General features: G+C 34.5%; 1 protein-coding gene across 8 annotated transcripts in view; it reads right to left on the reverse strand.

The window, feature by feature from the left end:
• Positions 1–17,470, reverse strand: part of COBLL1 (cordon-bleu WH2 repeat protein like 1) — a 151,478-nt gene that overhangs the window by 35,839 nt on the left and 98,169 nt on the right. For 5 of the 8 annotated variants that reach the window (XM_059928000.1, XM_059927996.1, XM_059927995.1 and 2 more), the window contains exons 4-8: positions 13,306–13,507; positions 11,384–11,612; positions 10,542–10,580; positions 5,606–5,703; positions 5,258–5,494 (exon numbers count right to left, since the gene is read on the reverse strand). In XM_059928000.1, the coding sequence (XP_059783983.1) occupies positions 5,258–5,494; positions 5,606–5,703; positions 10,542–10,580; positions 11,384–11,612; positions 13,306–13,507 (805 nt within the window). The remainder of the gene's footprint in view (positions 1–5,257; positions 5,495–5,605; positions 5,704–10,541; positions 10,581–11,383; positions 11,613–13,305; positions 13,508–17,470) is intronic. The other 3 variants (XM_059928001.1, XM_059927997.1, XM_059928003.1) reach the window with 1 other exon arrangement.

The raw sequence follows: 17,470 nt of genomic DNA on the forward strand, positions 1-17,470 counted from the left end.
GAAATGAAGACCCAACACAGCCATAAATACATAAATAAATAAATAAATAAAAAGGGAAGCCCTTTATGTACTGATAAGGATATCAAAAATACATCATTCAGTATCAAAAAGTGAGGTATAACATAATGCATGTAACATGTGACCATCTGAGAAAAAAATCATATGTAGGTTGAATATTGGCTTGAGTATATATAGATTATATCTGGAAGAATATACAAGAAACTGTTAGTGGTTGCCTCTGGGCTTAAGAATTTGGCTAGTGGCAGGGTAGGAAAGGAGAATTTTCACTGTATTTTCCTTTTTATCTTTAGAAATATATATCATATGAATATACTACCTGCACATATACATAAATTAAAACAAAATAAAAAGGCACAAGAGAGACAAATTCAGAGAAAGTAAGATCACTCCATCTGATAAGGGGCTAATATCCAAAATACATAAAGAACTCACACAACTCAATAGCCAAAAAAAAAAAAAAAAATGCAATTAAAAAATGGGCAGAGGAACTGAATAAATATTTTTCCAAAGAACATTTACAAATGGTCAATAGGTACATGAAATGGTGTTTAACATCATGAAATAGTGTTTAACATCATTAATCATCAGGGAAGTACAAATCAAAATTACATTAAGATACCACCTCATACCTGTTAGAATGGCTGTCATCAAGAATATAAGAGCTATGTGCTGGCAGAATGTGGAGAAAAGGGGATCCCTGTGCACTCTTGGTGGGGATGTAAATTGGTGCAGCCACTATGGAAAACAGTATGGAGGTCCATCAAATAATTAAAAATAGAACTACCACATGATCCAGCAATTGCACTTCTGGGTATGTATCCAAAGGAAATAAAAATAGGATACTGAAAAGATACCTGCACTCCCATGTTTACTGAACCATTATTCACAATAGCCAAGTTATAGAAACAACCCAAGTGTCCATGTATGGATGAATGGACAAAGAAGATGTGATATGTTAAAATATATATATATGTGATACACACGTGTGCACACACACACACACACAGAGGAATATTATTCATCCATGAGAAAGAAGGAAATCCTGCCCTTTGTGACAAAATGGATGGACCCTGAAGGCATTACACTAAATGAAATAAGCCAGACAAAGAATGGCAAATACTGAATGGTATCACTTATATGTGGAATCTAAAAAAGTCAAACTCATAGAAACAGAGAGTAGAAAAGGTGGCCTGGGGCTAGGCGGTAGGGGAAATAGCAATTGGTAAAAGAGGGCAAACTTTCAGCTATAAAATGAATAAGGTCTAAGGATCTAACGTAAAACATAGTGACTATAGTTGAAAACATTGTATTATATAATTGAAATTCGCTAAGAGAGTAGAACTTTAATATTCTTACCAAAAAAAAAAGATAATATGTGAAGTGATGGATATGTTAATTAGTGGGAATTTTTTCACAATGTATTTCAAATTACCACAATGTGTACTTTAAATAGCTTACAATTTTTAAAAATTTATTTATTTATTTATTTATGGCTGGGTTGGGTCTTCGTTTCTGTGCGAGGGCTTTCTCTAGTTGAGGCAAGTGGGGGCCACTCTTCATCGCGGTGCGCGGGCCTCTCATATCGCGGCCTCTCTTGTTGCAGAGCACAGGCTCCAGACACGCAGGCTCAGTAGTTGTGGCTCACGGGCCTAGTTGCTCCGCGGCATGTGGGATCTTCCCAGACCAGGGCTCGAACCTGTGTCCCCTGCATTGGCAGGCAGATTCTCAACCACTGCGCCACCAGGGAAGCTCTAAATAGCTTACAATTTTGTCAATTGTATGTCAATACAGCTAGAAAGAAAGAGAGAAAGGGAGGGGAGGAGGGAGGAAGAGAGGGAGGGAGGGAGGAAGGAAGGAAAGAAGGAAGAAAGAAAGGAAGGAAAGAAGGAAGGGAGGGAGGAAGGGAGGAAGGGAGGAAGGGAAGGAGGGAAGGAGGGAGGGAGGGAGGGAAGCAGAGCCCCCCACACCCACCAAATTATTATGCTGGTAGAGGACATTGAATGCCTAGAAAATAACAGCCAGCTATCCAAATTTTCTGAATTGGGAAGTGACAATTATAAAATATAAATGTGGCAGCTTGCCACATTCTTTGTCTTCAGAAGACAAGAAGGGGCAAGACAAGTTAAGTACTGACCTTCTCCTTACCCTCCTGGCCCTGGATTTCCCTGAGGCATGTTTTTAGCAGAGGGAATGGAAGAAAGGGACAAGGAGATATTGTGAAGGGAGACTGAATGAAGGGTTGGTCACTAATTGGATGTGAAAAGAAAAATAAAGAACATCAAAGATGATCTTGAGCTTTTCAATCTGAGAGAAAAAAAGTGAGGTTGATTTTAAATACGTTGATTTCCAGGTAGTGATGAGTCCATAAGCAACCATGAGTTCAAACTGCAAGTGGAACAATGTTGGGATTGGAATACAAAGCTGACGTATTCGTTTCATAGGGCTGCTGTAACAAATTGCCATGACTGGGCAGCTTCAAACAACAGAAGTTTATTCTACCATAGTTCTGGAAGCTAGTAGCCTGAAATCAAGGTGTCAGCAGGGCCATATCCCTCAGAAGGCACTGGGGGAGAATCCTTCCTTGCCTCCTCCAGCTTCTGGTGGCTCCTGGCATTCTTTGGCTTGTGGCAGCACCACTGCAGTCTCCGTCTCCATCATCACATGGCCTACTCCTTTGTGTCTTTGTGCCCGTGTCTCCCCTCTTACACCAACACCAGTCATTGGATTTGAGCCCAACTTAAGTCCAGGATTATCTCATCTCTAGATCCTTGACTTGGATGTATCTTTTGGGGGGACACTATTCAAAACACTACAACAAAAAACTCAACAAAGAATAGATGTTTTCTCTGAAAGAGTAAATAGAGGCTAAGACCGTGGATTCAGGTACCTCCAAATTGAGAAAATGGGTAAAGGAAGTGGTGGCAAAAAAAATAGAAGAGAGCTGAGATATAAGAAGAGAATTAGGACCAAGGAAGAGAGAAAGGACTTCCCTGGCAGTCCATTGGTTAAGAGTCCATGCTTCTACTGTAGGGGGCACAGGTTCGATCCCTGGTCGGGGAACTAAGATCCCATATGCCACACGGCACAGCACCCCCCACAAAAAAAAAAAAGGAAGAAAGAAAAATCAAGACCAAAGGGTGATCTATTCCATCAAATATGGCAAAGAACTTAAGAAAATAAGTGCTGGGATGCCTGGGAAGGGAAGAATTCATATGAGCATACACATGTACATGTACACATACCCACACACACACAATCACACGCAGAACCACAGCTTAATTGTTAAGAATGTTTGTAATGAATAAATTTTAAAAAATGGTTCTTCAGCTTCACTAGGGAAAAACAAGTAATTCCAGGTCTTACTAAACAATACATCAAAGAACTATCCAGATGTCCAGATCAAAGGAAAAAATAATTAGAAAATTATATAAAGATGTCTAGTTTGCCAAAGGCAACATACTAAAAAAAAAAAAAAAAAATTAGTCCTTAACACGGGGGCATCAACTGGTCATAGAGCAGAGAGTGAGAATCAAAAGAAATGGCTTTTGTCGAGGTCACTGGTAGCATGGCCTAGAATTTTAAGAAGCTGACTGTTAGAAAGACAACGTAGACCTCTTCAGGCTCCCAACACAAAGGACATTTACTGGAATAGATTGGATGAAGTCATCTGGAATAAAGGTTTGTGAGCAGGGGCTAAGATGTATTTCTGTATAAAGAAAAAGACTTTGGTAACCACTCATGAGTATGATAAGCTATACTCTTACAGTGTAGTTTTATGGTAATTAAAAATATAAAACAATCCTGAAAGTGCCACCTTTTAAATGATTCACTATGAAGAAATGCAAACTAGTTATGGCCACAAAATGAGGTCTCTGGGACCCTGATTTGGTCCCTGCCTCTCTCCTCGCTCAAGCTCTGTTTCTTGCACATGCCCAGACTTGCCACAGCCCTGACATTCACCACATCTTTCCGCGGGATTCCTCTTGCCTGACTACGGCACTCCCACATGCTTTTTATAGCTGAATCCAACTACCAAGCAGTTACCCTGGAAAATTCTGTAGTAAATGATTCTATCATTTGAAAAAATAACTATCCTCCTGATGGGCAAGATGAGACTTTATATCACAACCATTAGACAAGAGAGCCTTATAGAAATAAGAAGACAGTTTAATAGATGATTTTCCAAATTACCGAGTTCCAACATTTTTTATGCTCATTTCTATCTAATCCAGTTGCTACTTTCTAAAGACACATATGAGAGCTTATCAATTACAATTAAAAACTACAGTTAAAATTTTTCTAAGGTTAAGGAAGTACAGAAATGTTTATTAGTTGGTTGAGAAATGTTCATTTACTTGAGCATTGAATTTACTAAGCTTCCAAGGGGGAAATAAAACCCTTCAACTAGATACAAGAAAACTTCTCGGTTTCTCAAATACCTCAAAATAAAATTTGCTCTCAGAGTTACTTAAATCATTTGATTACAAGCAACAAAATATATGATCTCATGTTCAATTACATTTACTTAAAACTTCACTTATAATTCACCTGAATAAAGCAAGGAATGTACAGACTTCAAAGGCATGAAAACTTGTTTGCAAATGGATTTCTACAAAACAGCATGCTCCAGGAAAATTTGGGATTAAAGAGAGCAATAGTGAGAATGTTTGAGAAAAAGGTACACCTAGAACAGTGCCTTGAACATAAAAGTATATGATAGTAACTACAATATATGCTATATAAAGACTCTTTTTTATTATAGATTATTTATGTATCAGGCAGACACAAGGATTTCCCCCCTGAGAATCTCAGAGTCAGGTCAAGACCTGACTATATCTAGTTAGAAACCCACGAATGCAACATAAAAATTTGTTGCTGTTTAAAAAAAAAAAAAAAAGTGTTCAAAACTAAGTCTTTTCATTCCTAATACATGCATCAAGCAAGAACCTCCAGTTGGGCCTTAATAAACCAGGACTTTAAGGCTTATGGATGATTTATTTGCTTGTATATAAAAGCTACTTAAAACTGACGTATTTATTCTTTACTGCATTGCAGAGCTCTACATATAGAATCTCTTCACAGTACCAACGTTATTAGTAACTAGTTATTCATCTTATTACATATTAGTAACTGTTACTATTAGCAGCCTATGTGGAAAAGGACGAGTTAGTTAAGAGGAAAAATGGATGGTCCCCTGCCCCATCCTAAAAATACAAAACAAAACAAATTTACGTACCTCCTCTGTTTCATCCAGACTTGCGGATTTCACCAAACAAGAAGCTGGCCTCTCCTGGATGTGAGCAGGGTCCTGGGGGGCTCTCTGAGACCCTGGCATTGGAGGCAGTGGAGCACGCCTCTTCTTGGGTGCATCCGATGGCAGGGTGTTTGAAATATACTGTTTGGTGATGGTATTGCTCCTCGTAAAAGCTGGACGATGCTTACTTACTAGAGGAGTTGCAGGGGCACTGGCAGTCTAATAAAGAATGAAAAGGCAAAATCTACAGGTAATTCCAAGATGAAAAGCACGTGCACTTAAAAACAGAGTAGAAGAACCTTATAAAATGCTACATAAGAAAATACGTACTTGCTCCCGCTTTTTCTTACTGCGTTGAAAAAGGCTGAAAAACCCTTTATTTTCTTTATCCTTCATAAGGTCTAGGTTTTGTGATATTTGGCAGGACTCTAAAATAGAAGAAAAGCACCTTACTTTTGCTTGAGGGGTTATATGTTCACCTCCGAGGTGAACTGTCCCTCAATTACTTTCCCTTGATAACTTTATCTAATGATAAAAGCTACTAATTATGCTCTACTATGAACCACGCACTCTGCTCAGCACCTCATATGTTAATTAATTCTCAAAGCAACAAGCAAATTTAGTATTATTGTTCCTGTTCCACAGCAGAGGAAACTGAAGCGACTCAGAGTCTGTGTTTTATCCATAACTACCAACATTTCAGAAGTAAAAAGGACACTTTGAATTAAATGAGATATGAAGTTGGTATCATACAGTTTGTCCCTTTGTTGATTTTGAATTATATATTTTGTCTCAGAGCTAAACTATTCTGAAATATTTAATTCTCCAAAACATGATTCATTATAATTACTCAGCACTCTGTTAAATGTTTTAAGAACTTTATTTATTTAATCCAGTGGTTCTGAACTGGTGGTGATCTTGCGCGCACACACACGCACATCCCGCCAAAGACGTTTAACAAAGCCTAGAGACAATTTCGGTTGTCACAACTGGGGGAAGGGTGAAGAGAATGTGCTACTGGCATATACTAGGTAGAGGCTAGTGATGCCGCTAAACAAACTACAATGCACAAGACAGCCCCCCAGAACAAAGAATTATCTGGCCCAAAATGTCAATAGTGCTGAAATTAAACCACAATTTAAGCAGGATGGCAAATGTCAAACCTCAAAGTTGTATAGGTAATACTTCATTTTCTAAAAAGTGTTTCCTAATGTCAACTGAAAGGGCCAAAAACAATGACAAATCCAGTACTGCTGAGTCACCCTTGCCCAGACTGTCTCTAAATACCATTTCCCACTAAAAGGAACCATCTCAGGAGCCAATCTGATATGGTTTCTCCTGGCCAAAGTCAGGACAATTTGGGCATCATAAGAATATCTCAATAAATTGAAACATAGCACATATGTTTAATTCCATGAATTCATAATGATACTAAAAAAAATAACTGATTCTCATTGTCCGTTGTTTTAAAAATTGATTAAGGGAAAGAATCACACTTTTATCCTGACTTTTCTGAATGAACTCTATCTAGGTAGACAAATAGCTGACATAGGGAGATCTTTTTTAGAAATATCTCAACTGATAATTAAAGGAATATTTGTAACAGATTATATTTATTTTCTAACTCCTAATTAACCAAGACATTGGCAATGATGTTCTCAGCAGCACTATTCACAATAGCCAAAAGATGCAAACAACTTAAATGTCCATCAACAGATGAATGGATAAAGAAGATGTGGTACATATATACAATGGAATACTACTCGACCATAAAAAGAATGAAACAATGCCATTTGCAGCAACATGGATGGACCTAGAGATTATCATAATAAATGAAGTAAGTCAGGAAAAGAAAGACAAATACCATATGATATCACTTATATGTGGAATCTAAAATATGACACAAATGAATCCACCTATGAAACAGAAGCAGCCTCACAGATGTAGAGAACAGACTTGTGGTTGCCGAGATGGGGCGGGGGTGGGGGGGGTGGTGGCGGGGGAGGGATGGAGTGGGAGTTTGGAGTCAGTAGATGCAAACTATTATATATAGAATGGATAAACAACAAGGTCCTTCTGTATAGCACAGGGAACTATATTTAATATCTTGTGATAAACCATAATGGAAAAGAATATAAAAAAGAATGTGTATAACTGAATCACTTTGCTGTACAGCAGATATTAACACAACATTGTAAATCAACTATACTTCAGTTAAAAAAAAAAAGACATAAGCAAAGATTATTGATGGCTAACATCAAAAAAAGATAACTTGTTATTACAGGTCTGTTAATGGAAATACACAATACCATCCATGAAATAGTCTTACCAAAAATATCTCACCCAAATCTGATCAAGTCTCTAGATTTAACAATCAATTTACAGGAAGCAGAGGATAAAGAAATATGTTAAGTGGCACCAAGGGATGCAATCAGCAAAATTCTGAATGTGGGAAACACCATAAGACAAATGGCCTGGTTTCTTCAACAGATAAGTTGCAAATTTTAAAGAAAGATAGAGAGAGACACAGGAGTGGGGATTTATAAATTTTAAAAACATTTCTCCTATGAAACACATATGGGTTTTATGGTAAACCACAGTATATTTCAGTGACACTGGAGACAAAGTACTATATATTGACATTTGTGGGATATATCTGTAGCAGAACTTACAGCTCAATGTAAAGTCTTAAATACATAGCCCTTTCTTAGGAGTAAATGTATAGTCTTTTTATTTAAAGGAAATGTTTAAAAAATTAAATAAATTATGACAAAGTAGGAGTTATTCCATGGAAGCAAACATAGTTAACACCAATAAATACATTAATGCAATCTTCCTCAATAAGACACTAAAGGAGAACTATATTTCACAGATTAAAACTTCATAAATCTGACACTTCAGATATTAAATAAGCACTATGCATGCTATACAATTCTGACAATGCTAACAATTAATAATAATAGATATGTGGACAGCACTTTGTGGTTAAAGAGTTTTTCACATGCCTAATTCACTCTTTAGAACAATCCTGTGAGGTAGATGTCACAAGTTATTATTCTGATTCCTTTTTATAAGTTAGGGAATGTAAAGAATTGGAAGCAGATGGTACTATCTCATTACACATCTGAGGCCTTGGTGATGGTGACTAGAGAGTCTGAATAACTTGCACCAAGAAAAACAGACATTAAATAGTAGAACTGAATCCAGTATCCATTTAAAGATGATGTGTAATACCTCTGACTTTTTTTTTTTTAAGAAATGCTACTATTTCATTTTAAGATAGACTCCTCCACTAACTGAATGTAGATATACAATTAAATTTAGTTGGAACAGTAAATAGAAAGTTCACATGGTGGTGCAGTGCAATAACTATAACCAGAGTACTCATGTAGTTACTTTTGGTAAAGCAATTTCCAGGCACCTGGGCATCCTCTACTCTGGTTAACTCCTAAGTCTTCACCTAAAGCTCACTTTCAGGGATCACTACAAGTCAGAGTTAAACACTAAGACAAGGAGTTGAGCTTACTTAGAAAAGCAACTCAAATACTGTAGTTTCCTATTTCCCAAAGAGAGGCTGTAAATAATTGCACACAAAGTTCTAAGCCTTCTGATAATATCGGACAAAATAAGGAGGCAGGAGCTAACAACATTTGGATTGACCCTGTAGATTTTGACACTGTAAAAGGAGCTTTTTTTTACATTTTCCTATTACAATCTCTTAAGATTATGTTCACAACATTTAATACTCTGCATAAACCACATACTTTTTTTTAGCTGGAGGGGATATTAGAAATCAATGCATTCAACACCTTCAAACCGAGGCCAACAAGATTATGGAATTTGCTTTCGGTTACGTATGTAGAGACTGGCAAAGTTAGAAGCAAAAGCCAAGTACAAGTAACAGAATGCTGTTGCTGGAAGAACCAGAGAACACTTTTTCCTACCTCTAGATTATTATAGGAGTGGAAGGTGAGATCCGCACAAATAAAGCCATTTGCCCTATCAGTTTGCCAATGAGCTTGAAAGCTAATGTAGTGTCAGAATTAACATGCCTATCTTCTGATTATTAGCCAGTATACACTTTACAAACATAAGAATTTTCAACTCCTTTGATTAGGCTAGTCTTCATGACAGCCGCTAAAAATAAATAATCACACTATTACTGATGTGGGCTTAATTCTTGGAATTGAGAGGCTCATTGTATTATTAAGAAAATGGAAGTGGTAAAGAAAGAAGATTCCAATAATCCAATAATGTATAATGTGTACACTTTATTAAGTTTTTTTTAGTAGGGGGTAATTATTATAGTAATCAATTACCTGAGCCTATCCTTTTTTAATGGGGAAACAGATTTCCAGACTTTATTATTAATGGCTAATTTTTAATAAAGTTTTCCTCTGTGAAAGTAATACATTTCCATTAAAAAATTCTATAATATAAAGAAAAGAAGGATATATATAAAATAGACCTACTGTATAGCACAGGGAACTCTACTCAATACTCTGTAATGACCTATATGGGAAAAGAATCTAAAAAAGAGTGTATATATGTATAACTGATTCACTTTGCTGTACAACTGAAATAGAACATTGTAAATCAAAAATTTTTTTAAATAAAATAAAAACTTTAAAAAAAAATAAAGAAGAGGATGAAAAAAATTCACCCATAGCCCTACCACCTAAAGGTATCAACTCTTAAAATTTTTATGTATTTCTTTTCAGAAATTTCATGTAAAAGCTTTTTTTAAAACATACTGTATTAAACATTTAAAAAGCTTTAAAAGCTGATTTTAGCATAAGCACTTTCCATCTTATCACAAAATATTCACAAACAATTTAATGGTTGCAAACATTTCCTATGATGAATATATACCCTTATTATTCTGAATAACTGTTTCAAAAGAAATAATCTGAGACTCTTCCATGGAACCACCAAGTTATCAGTATATGTACACAATAAAGATCGTAGCAACATCATTTTTTGTCTGAGAGTCAAGGATATGTTTTTCTTATTCTTAAGATGATATTAATTTTCAAACAATTACTGAAATGTAATTACTGAAATTAAATTCAGAAATCAAGGTAGGGGGCTTTAAACTATTTTTCAGGAAATAAAAACCAAAGATTTTCTAAATTAAAATCTTCTACAGAATGTACATACTAGTAATGATAAGAAAACAGGTAAAATTAGCAGCTTGTTTTCAATTTACCCAATAGAAATAGAGATTTCGTATTATAATCTGTTTCTACTGATTCATGTGTCTTACCTTGTAAAGATGACTTATTGAAGGCAGTAACAGAAGTGGCTACAGAAGGAGGGGGTAAAAGAGGGTAAATTGACTGAAAAGATAATGTTTGTTCAAGTATAAAACATCACTGAGTTGAAATAGTCATCTATGGATTATTTAAAGCCACAATCTCAGGATAAATTTTGAAGTTCTCTATACACAGAGGATGTAAGTAATCATTCTTCACTAAACTTTCATTTCTCCTAATAAAACAGATTTGTGTTGAATAAGCTTGCATTTATCTATCAGACATCATAGAAACAAACATTATCTAAAATCTCCAAATTTTAATACATTATTTCTACAGATTTACACTCCAAGCTATTCCTATTTAGAAGATTTTTGTAAGTAGACTGATTCATTTTATAAGCCAGCTGATCTTGGGTGCTGAACTTAGAAAAAAACTTGTCAAGAAACTCCCAAATTTGAAAGATAATTAAGACTCAGACAAATCCATGGTGAGTCTATTGTAATTCACACTTTTTTAGAACAACAATGACTTTACATGTAAACTTTAATTTTCTGTTTAGATCTTAAAACCACAAAGAATTAAGTTAAATTACAGCCCAAATATTCATAGGTAGATGGAAAGGTGTAAAATGTGGATGACAGCTAAGAAAGACGAGTTTTTATTCCAATTTGAATAACTGAACTCAAGTTAAATTTTATTACATTTAGTTTTCTCTTCTTATTCCCAGTGACATGTATTGACTTTACTACAGGACCCATTAATGTGCCATTATGAACTTGAGAACACTTATACATAAACACAAAACATGCACATATATGCACCAAATGAATAACATGAAAAGTCTACTTACCTCTGCTGACATCCATGGCATATAATTCTCTTAGTCCCAGCTCATTAAGAGATTTTGTCAAGTCGAGGGGCTCCTGAGACTGATAGTCCTTCAATAATTGTGTATGTAATGGATCAAACTCACATTTGCTGCATATAACAGGGGCAAGTTCTTCAAGTGGTGCATGTGGGCTAACTCTCACTATCGTCTTCTGTGTTTTCTTAAAATTGATCACTACTCTCACAGTTTTCTGAAAACACAGATTAAAGCCAGAGTTATACCATGATTTACTGAAACAAACTTTCTACAATGACGTCTAGAACAATGAGATAATCTACAATTATATATTGGTACGATAAACAGTATTTTTCTACTTTGTTGTAAAATTTTCTTTTTGATTAATGTTACTTCCTAAATCCAAACCAGGTTCTTAGAAATAGTTTGCTTATTAAGTAATCTAGATTAAATTCATAACTCTTGTAAAGTATTAAGTAGATTTAAATCCAAAAAGAAACATAAAAGCCTCATATCTAGTCCTACAGATGTTTTTGCTTTATTCCATATAATATTTACTTTAAAATTAGCAAACATACATAATAATAGAATTATACATGTTTTATTCTATTTTTTTTAGTTGAGAAATATTTATCTTTCTAATGGTCAGTTGTCTCAATGAAAAAAAAAGGGATATTTTAATTAAGACATTAACATTTTTGAACTTCTCTTATTTGATGTAAGATAAATGAGTTAATCCATTATAAAGAGCTTAACACAGTGTCTGGCACATTGTAAATTATCAATAAGTAAACGTTAACTCTTGTGACTACCTATTGTTGTCACTATTATTACTACTACTTTGGTTAATTTTAATATATTAGTAAAGAATATTATAATAGTCCTCATTTAAATATTTAATACTGCTAATTCAAAATTATTGAGAAGATTTTAAGCATCTCCACATTTTAATGTAACTGAATTAAATTCTATATGTAAATGGAATTTAGAAACATGTGACCATCTTAAGTGAAACCTACAGATTGCAGATCTTCAAAGTTTAACATGTATTCATAAAACTAAAATACCATATATAGTCCCATGTTAGCATAAATAATACTATTTCCATTTAGATAAATAGCATGTATACCTTGCTAGAAAACAGCCCAATATCCTGGTTAATATTTAATATTCATATTTTATAGAAAGCAAATGTTTTAGTATTGTCCAAAAAAAGTTAATTTTTTGAAGAAAATATGAGAATGTATTACTCAAGTCATATGTAAATGAACTACTAATTTAATATGTAAACCTTTATATATTTTGTGAAGTTAAAAATGGTTAATATCATTCCTAATGAAAGAGTATTTCTAGAAACCCATAAACTTCTACCCCTGTTGCTTACAGAAAAAGAACAATTTTATAAATAAAGGAGAATTGATGATATTAGAATCACTGTGGTTAAAATTTTTTGCTTAAAATTCATACATCACAGAAAACTGAGCCATCATGTAGCTCAAATTAACAATAATTTAAATAACTTACAACTACGGCTTACCAAGTACAGAGAAGCCAAAAAATTATTTTAATAAATTCTTAAAGGAATTTGTATTAAAAGAGTATAAAACCTTTTTTTTAATATAAACACTTTTTAAAAGAGTAGCTTAAAATATAGATCTTACATAATTGTCAGATTCTGATACTGTCATATAGATCACTTTAGAGCATCTAAAATCTGAAGTATTCCCCCAAATTCTAGTTAATCCAAGGATAAACAACTAAGTGAATCCTAAACAAAGTGGCCCAGGAAAACACTATAGCCATATTTACATTGAATTTGACCAGGAAAGGCAATTTTATTTCATTTGCAATGAGCTGCAGATAATGACTAAAAAAATCAACTTAGTATTTTAGCTGTAAGATACCAAAATCTACAGTGAAAATCTTACCTCTGGTATTATAGGTGTAGGTTTTTTCTTATCCAAAATTTTTGGCTTTAAAATTACTTTTTCTACCTCCAACATTCCTATTGGTGTGTTTGGCTTAAATTTAATGGGGTTCTTTTCAGCTGACAGCAGATCAATTGTGTGACTTGATGGATTTAAGTGATACTGTGCACAGAGGAATATCAACAAGTCCATCATAGGTTTACTGTAAAACAAGAGTAATGCTGATCATAGAACAATTTCATAAACTGTTAAATTTATTGTTTCAAGCATTTTTCCTAGGGCCTCTTGTCTTCAGTAGATAAAACAAAGCTGCAAAATACTATTTGTGAAAGCAGCTTAAAAATCTAACTACAAGATATTTAAGCAGACAAAATTATAATAGTTTAAAACTTCTGAATAGTATTCAAGAGAGCTTGGATCCTTGTGTTGGTTTAAAAATTCTGTATATTTTATCTGCCAAATTGTCTTCATATCACAGATTTCAGTAGAAGGAAAAGCCCTTCCTTATCCAAAAGCAGTCACTTGGTTTAGCAAATTCTCCTTTACAATGTCATTTGGAATATGAGCAATCTTTAGCTTATAAACTGGTTCTCATAAGCATAAAATATTATCACCCTTTGGGCTTTAGAAAGCATAGAAAGAATCTACGTGAGGAAGCCCACAAATCCTAAAGAAGAGTGTCGTACAGATTTCTTAATTCATTCAAACAGCATTTAATATTTTCTAGGCACTGGAGACACAGTACAACTGTTACGGCATACCTTCTCTCATAGATCTAATACTCTGCCGGATGGACCAGACCGAATGTCAGCAAACTACAGTCTGCAGGTCAAAGTGGGCCCACAGCCTGTTTTTTGTAAATAAAGGTTTACTGGCACACAGCCATGCTCATTTGTTTACATAATATCTAGGGCTACTTTTGTGTTACAATGGCAGATTTGAGTAGATGTGACTGAAACTGTTATGGCCCACAAAACCTAATATTTTTACTATCTGGTTCTTGACAGAAAAAGTTTATGGACTCTTGTGCTAGACAATGAAAAAATAACCAAGTAAACGTATGAGATAATTTTAAATAGTGATTAAGTGTTAAACAGTAATGGTAATACATAACCTATCTCTATAGGGAATTGTTAATCCAACTTGAGATTCAGAGACACTTCTTAATTTTTTGCTTCCCTTTCCAGAGACTCCAACTGTTGACACAGACTTTTGTTTCCATTCACAGCATCAACAGAACAGTGTGGTCTCCAATTCTTTTTTTTTCTTTTCTTTAACATCTTAATTGTAGTATAATTGCTTTACAATGGTGTGTTAGTTTCTGCTCCAATTCTTTCTTAACTGTCAGCCTTTAAGGAAAGCACACCAAAAAATCTTTTGTATTATGTGCTTTCCTCAAACATCTGGAGATCCTAAGCTATTAGATTGTATTTAAGACTGAGGCACTAAAACACTGTGTAAAAGTCCTATTTTCATGAACTGAGGTATATAGGTTGATGGGCTTCATTTGAGGGTAATCAGGTGGCCAGATATTTTTTTTTCCAATGGGAGGTAAAACTACAAATAAAAAATAATTCTCCAATTTCTTGAGTAGATATATGAACCCAGCTACCAGTGTTTTAGAAAGTTGACAGGGAACTGAGGCTAAAAATCTCACTGTTCAGCATGCTATTTTTAATTTAGTAATCTGTTTTCATATGCACCTCATTCCCAGTCTCCTAAGTGGAACTCCCAGGTATGTAGTAGCCTCTCTGGTTCAACATTTTCAGACAGGCAGTGTCCTGCTGGGGAAGGATTAGTTGTCTGGCACTGTGTGGTCTTGAGGTCAAACACTTTATATAGATTTTCAAACCATCCCCTGGATTCAGACCCTACCTCACCCTCACCTTCTACGGTTGTTGCCCATTCTGAAGCCATTCCAGTTGCTTTGGGAAAAAGAGGTATATTTCATAATAGTACACTCACCTCCCTTCTCTCTCCCACGTACAAGTTGTACCCATTATACATATACCAAGAAAAATAAATAAATAAAAGACTAAGTCCCTCAGTAAAAAAATGTTCTCTGGAATATGTTTCAATACCCAAAATACATTTCCTATATCTTTATTAAATGCTTGCACAGTAATATTTAGGAGTTTTATGTCCTTCTCTTGAGCTATCTAGTATGTTCATACATAAATTTTCTATAATTGCCCAAATTTTGGCTTTGGATAGTACATATTTAATTTCATTGAGAGAAAAACTAGCATAATGGTATTGTTGAAGTTCATTTTGTCGTAACATAGTACTCTATGACAGCAATTTGATGCTATGTACCAATTCTAGATTTGGAAAATGGTACTTCTTTCCCTGATAGTAAATAAACTTAAGAAGGATTAGGTAATGCCTAGAAAAATACAGTATAATTATAAATACAGTTAAGCTGGAAGAGGAGAGAATTTTCACTGCCAACTAAATGGAGCTGTCCACTGTGGTCTATGAGTAAATGGTGATATGTTCAGATTATATTTCTCTTTCTCTTTATATATAAATGTGCCAACTAATTCATGTAAAAATTCTAAACTTTACACTTCAAACATCTTTTACTTCTTAAATGTACAGTTCTTTAGAATCTCTGCCGGAAATATACACTAGAAGTTAACAAGACAAAAATAGTGATTAGTTTAAAGTTTTGTTTTTGTTTTGTTAATCCCTACTTTTGTGCTACCATTTTTTCATCCCTTTATGTACAAACATATAAACCTTTAAGGAAAAAGATACTTAAAATTTTTTTAAAGATAATAACAATTTGACACTCTTATTTAAACCTTCTGATATGCCTTAATGAATTACTGTATTTCTATCTGTGATATACAAATTTTCGAATTTAATAAAGGTGATGGATAATGGGCCAAGAATATTATAATTATGGCCTATTCCTTTAGTCAATATGGTCATCTATAATCTTTGCACACTATAGTATATATAGTATACTATACTTTTTTGTAGCAAAAACGTTGCATGCTGACTAGAACCTTTGAACTCACTGCCTAAATGTTTTATAATAAACGACTCTTGGAAAGGCAAGTAAAAGTTACAGATCTTCTTTATAACCTTATTCTCTCATTCTATAATTACAGGTTCACCTTTTTATTCAATAATTCCAGAAGCCAATTTTGTCTAGAAAATATTCCTATTCCCAGGCAGATAAATGCAAAAGACCAGAAAGTTCTCTAAGAGACAAAAATACAGATGGGGATTTAATACTGCCTATGATAATGATATTTCAAATTTCTGGGGAAAGAACTGAACGTTCAATAACTGGTATTGGGAAAAATCTGATGAAAAAAAAAGCTATGTGTCTACCTTATTCCTTACACTAAAGTAAGCCCAAGTGGACTAGCTATATAAATATGAGAATATAATTCTGGGCGGGGGAACCAAAAAGAAATCCATCTTCATGTAGTTTATGTTCTAGAGCAGGGCTGTCCAACAGAACTTTCTGCAATGATAGAAATGCTCTGTATCTGTCCTGTCCAATACTGTGGCCACTCACTGCATATAGCTACTGAGCATTTGAAATACATTGAGCTAGTGGACTAACAAACTGAATTTTTCATTTCACTTACATTTAAACAGTTTAAACACACATGTGGTGAGTGGCCACTGTATTGGACAGAGTAGCTCTAGTGCACTGATTCTCAAGTGTGATTCACAAATCAGCAGCATCAGTGTTGCTGGGAACTTATTAGAAATGCAAATTCTCAAGCCCCAGTCCAGATCATTGAATCGGAGACTCTGGGGGTGAGGCACAGGAATATGTGCTTTGACAAGCACTCCAGCTGATTCTGACACATACTATAGTTTTCGAACCGGTGATCTGGAGAGAAGAAGATAAAGAAACAAGTAAATTATATAGTATATCGGATAATGATAAATGCCATGATGAAAGTAAGATAAGGATGGAGATTAGAAAATGTCCTAACTGAAAAAATGACATTAGAAAAGAGACCTGAATGGAATGGGATACTGGGGAAAGAGTGTTCCAGGCATAGTTGACAAGTGCAAAGGCCCTGAGGCAGAAGTGTGCTCCACATGTTTAAAGAAAAACAGAAACCAGCCTGCTGGGGTGAAAACAGTAGACATGATATCAGAGTGATTTTCTTATAGATCTGGAAGGCCTGGT

The sequence above is a fragment of the Balaenoptera ricei genome, chromosome 7 (genome assembly GCF_028023285.1).
Source record: "Balaenoptera ricei isolate mBalRic1 chromosome 7, mBalRic1.hap2, whole genome shotgun sequence".
NCBI classification, from domain to species: domain Eukaryota; kingdom Metazoa; phylum Chordata; class Mammalia; order Artiodactyla; family Balaenopteridae; genus Balaenoptera; species Balaenoptera ricei.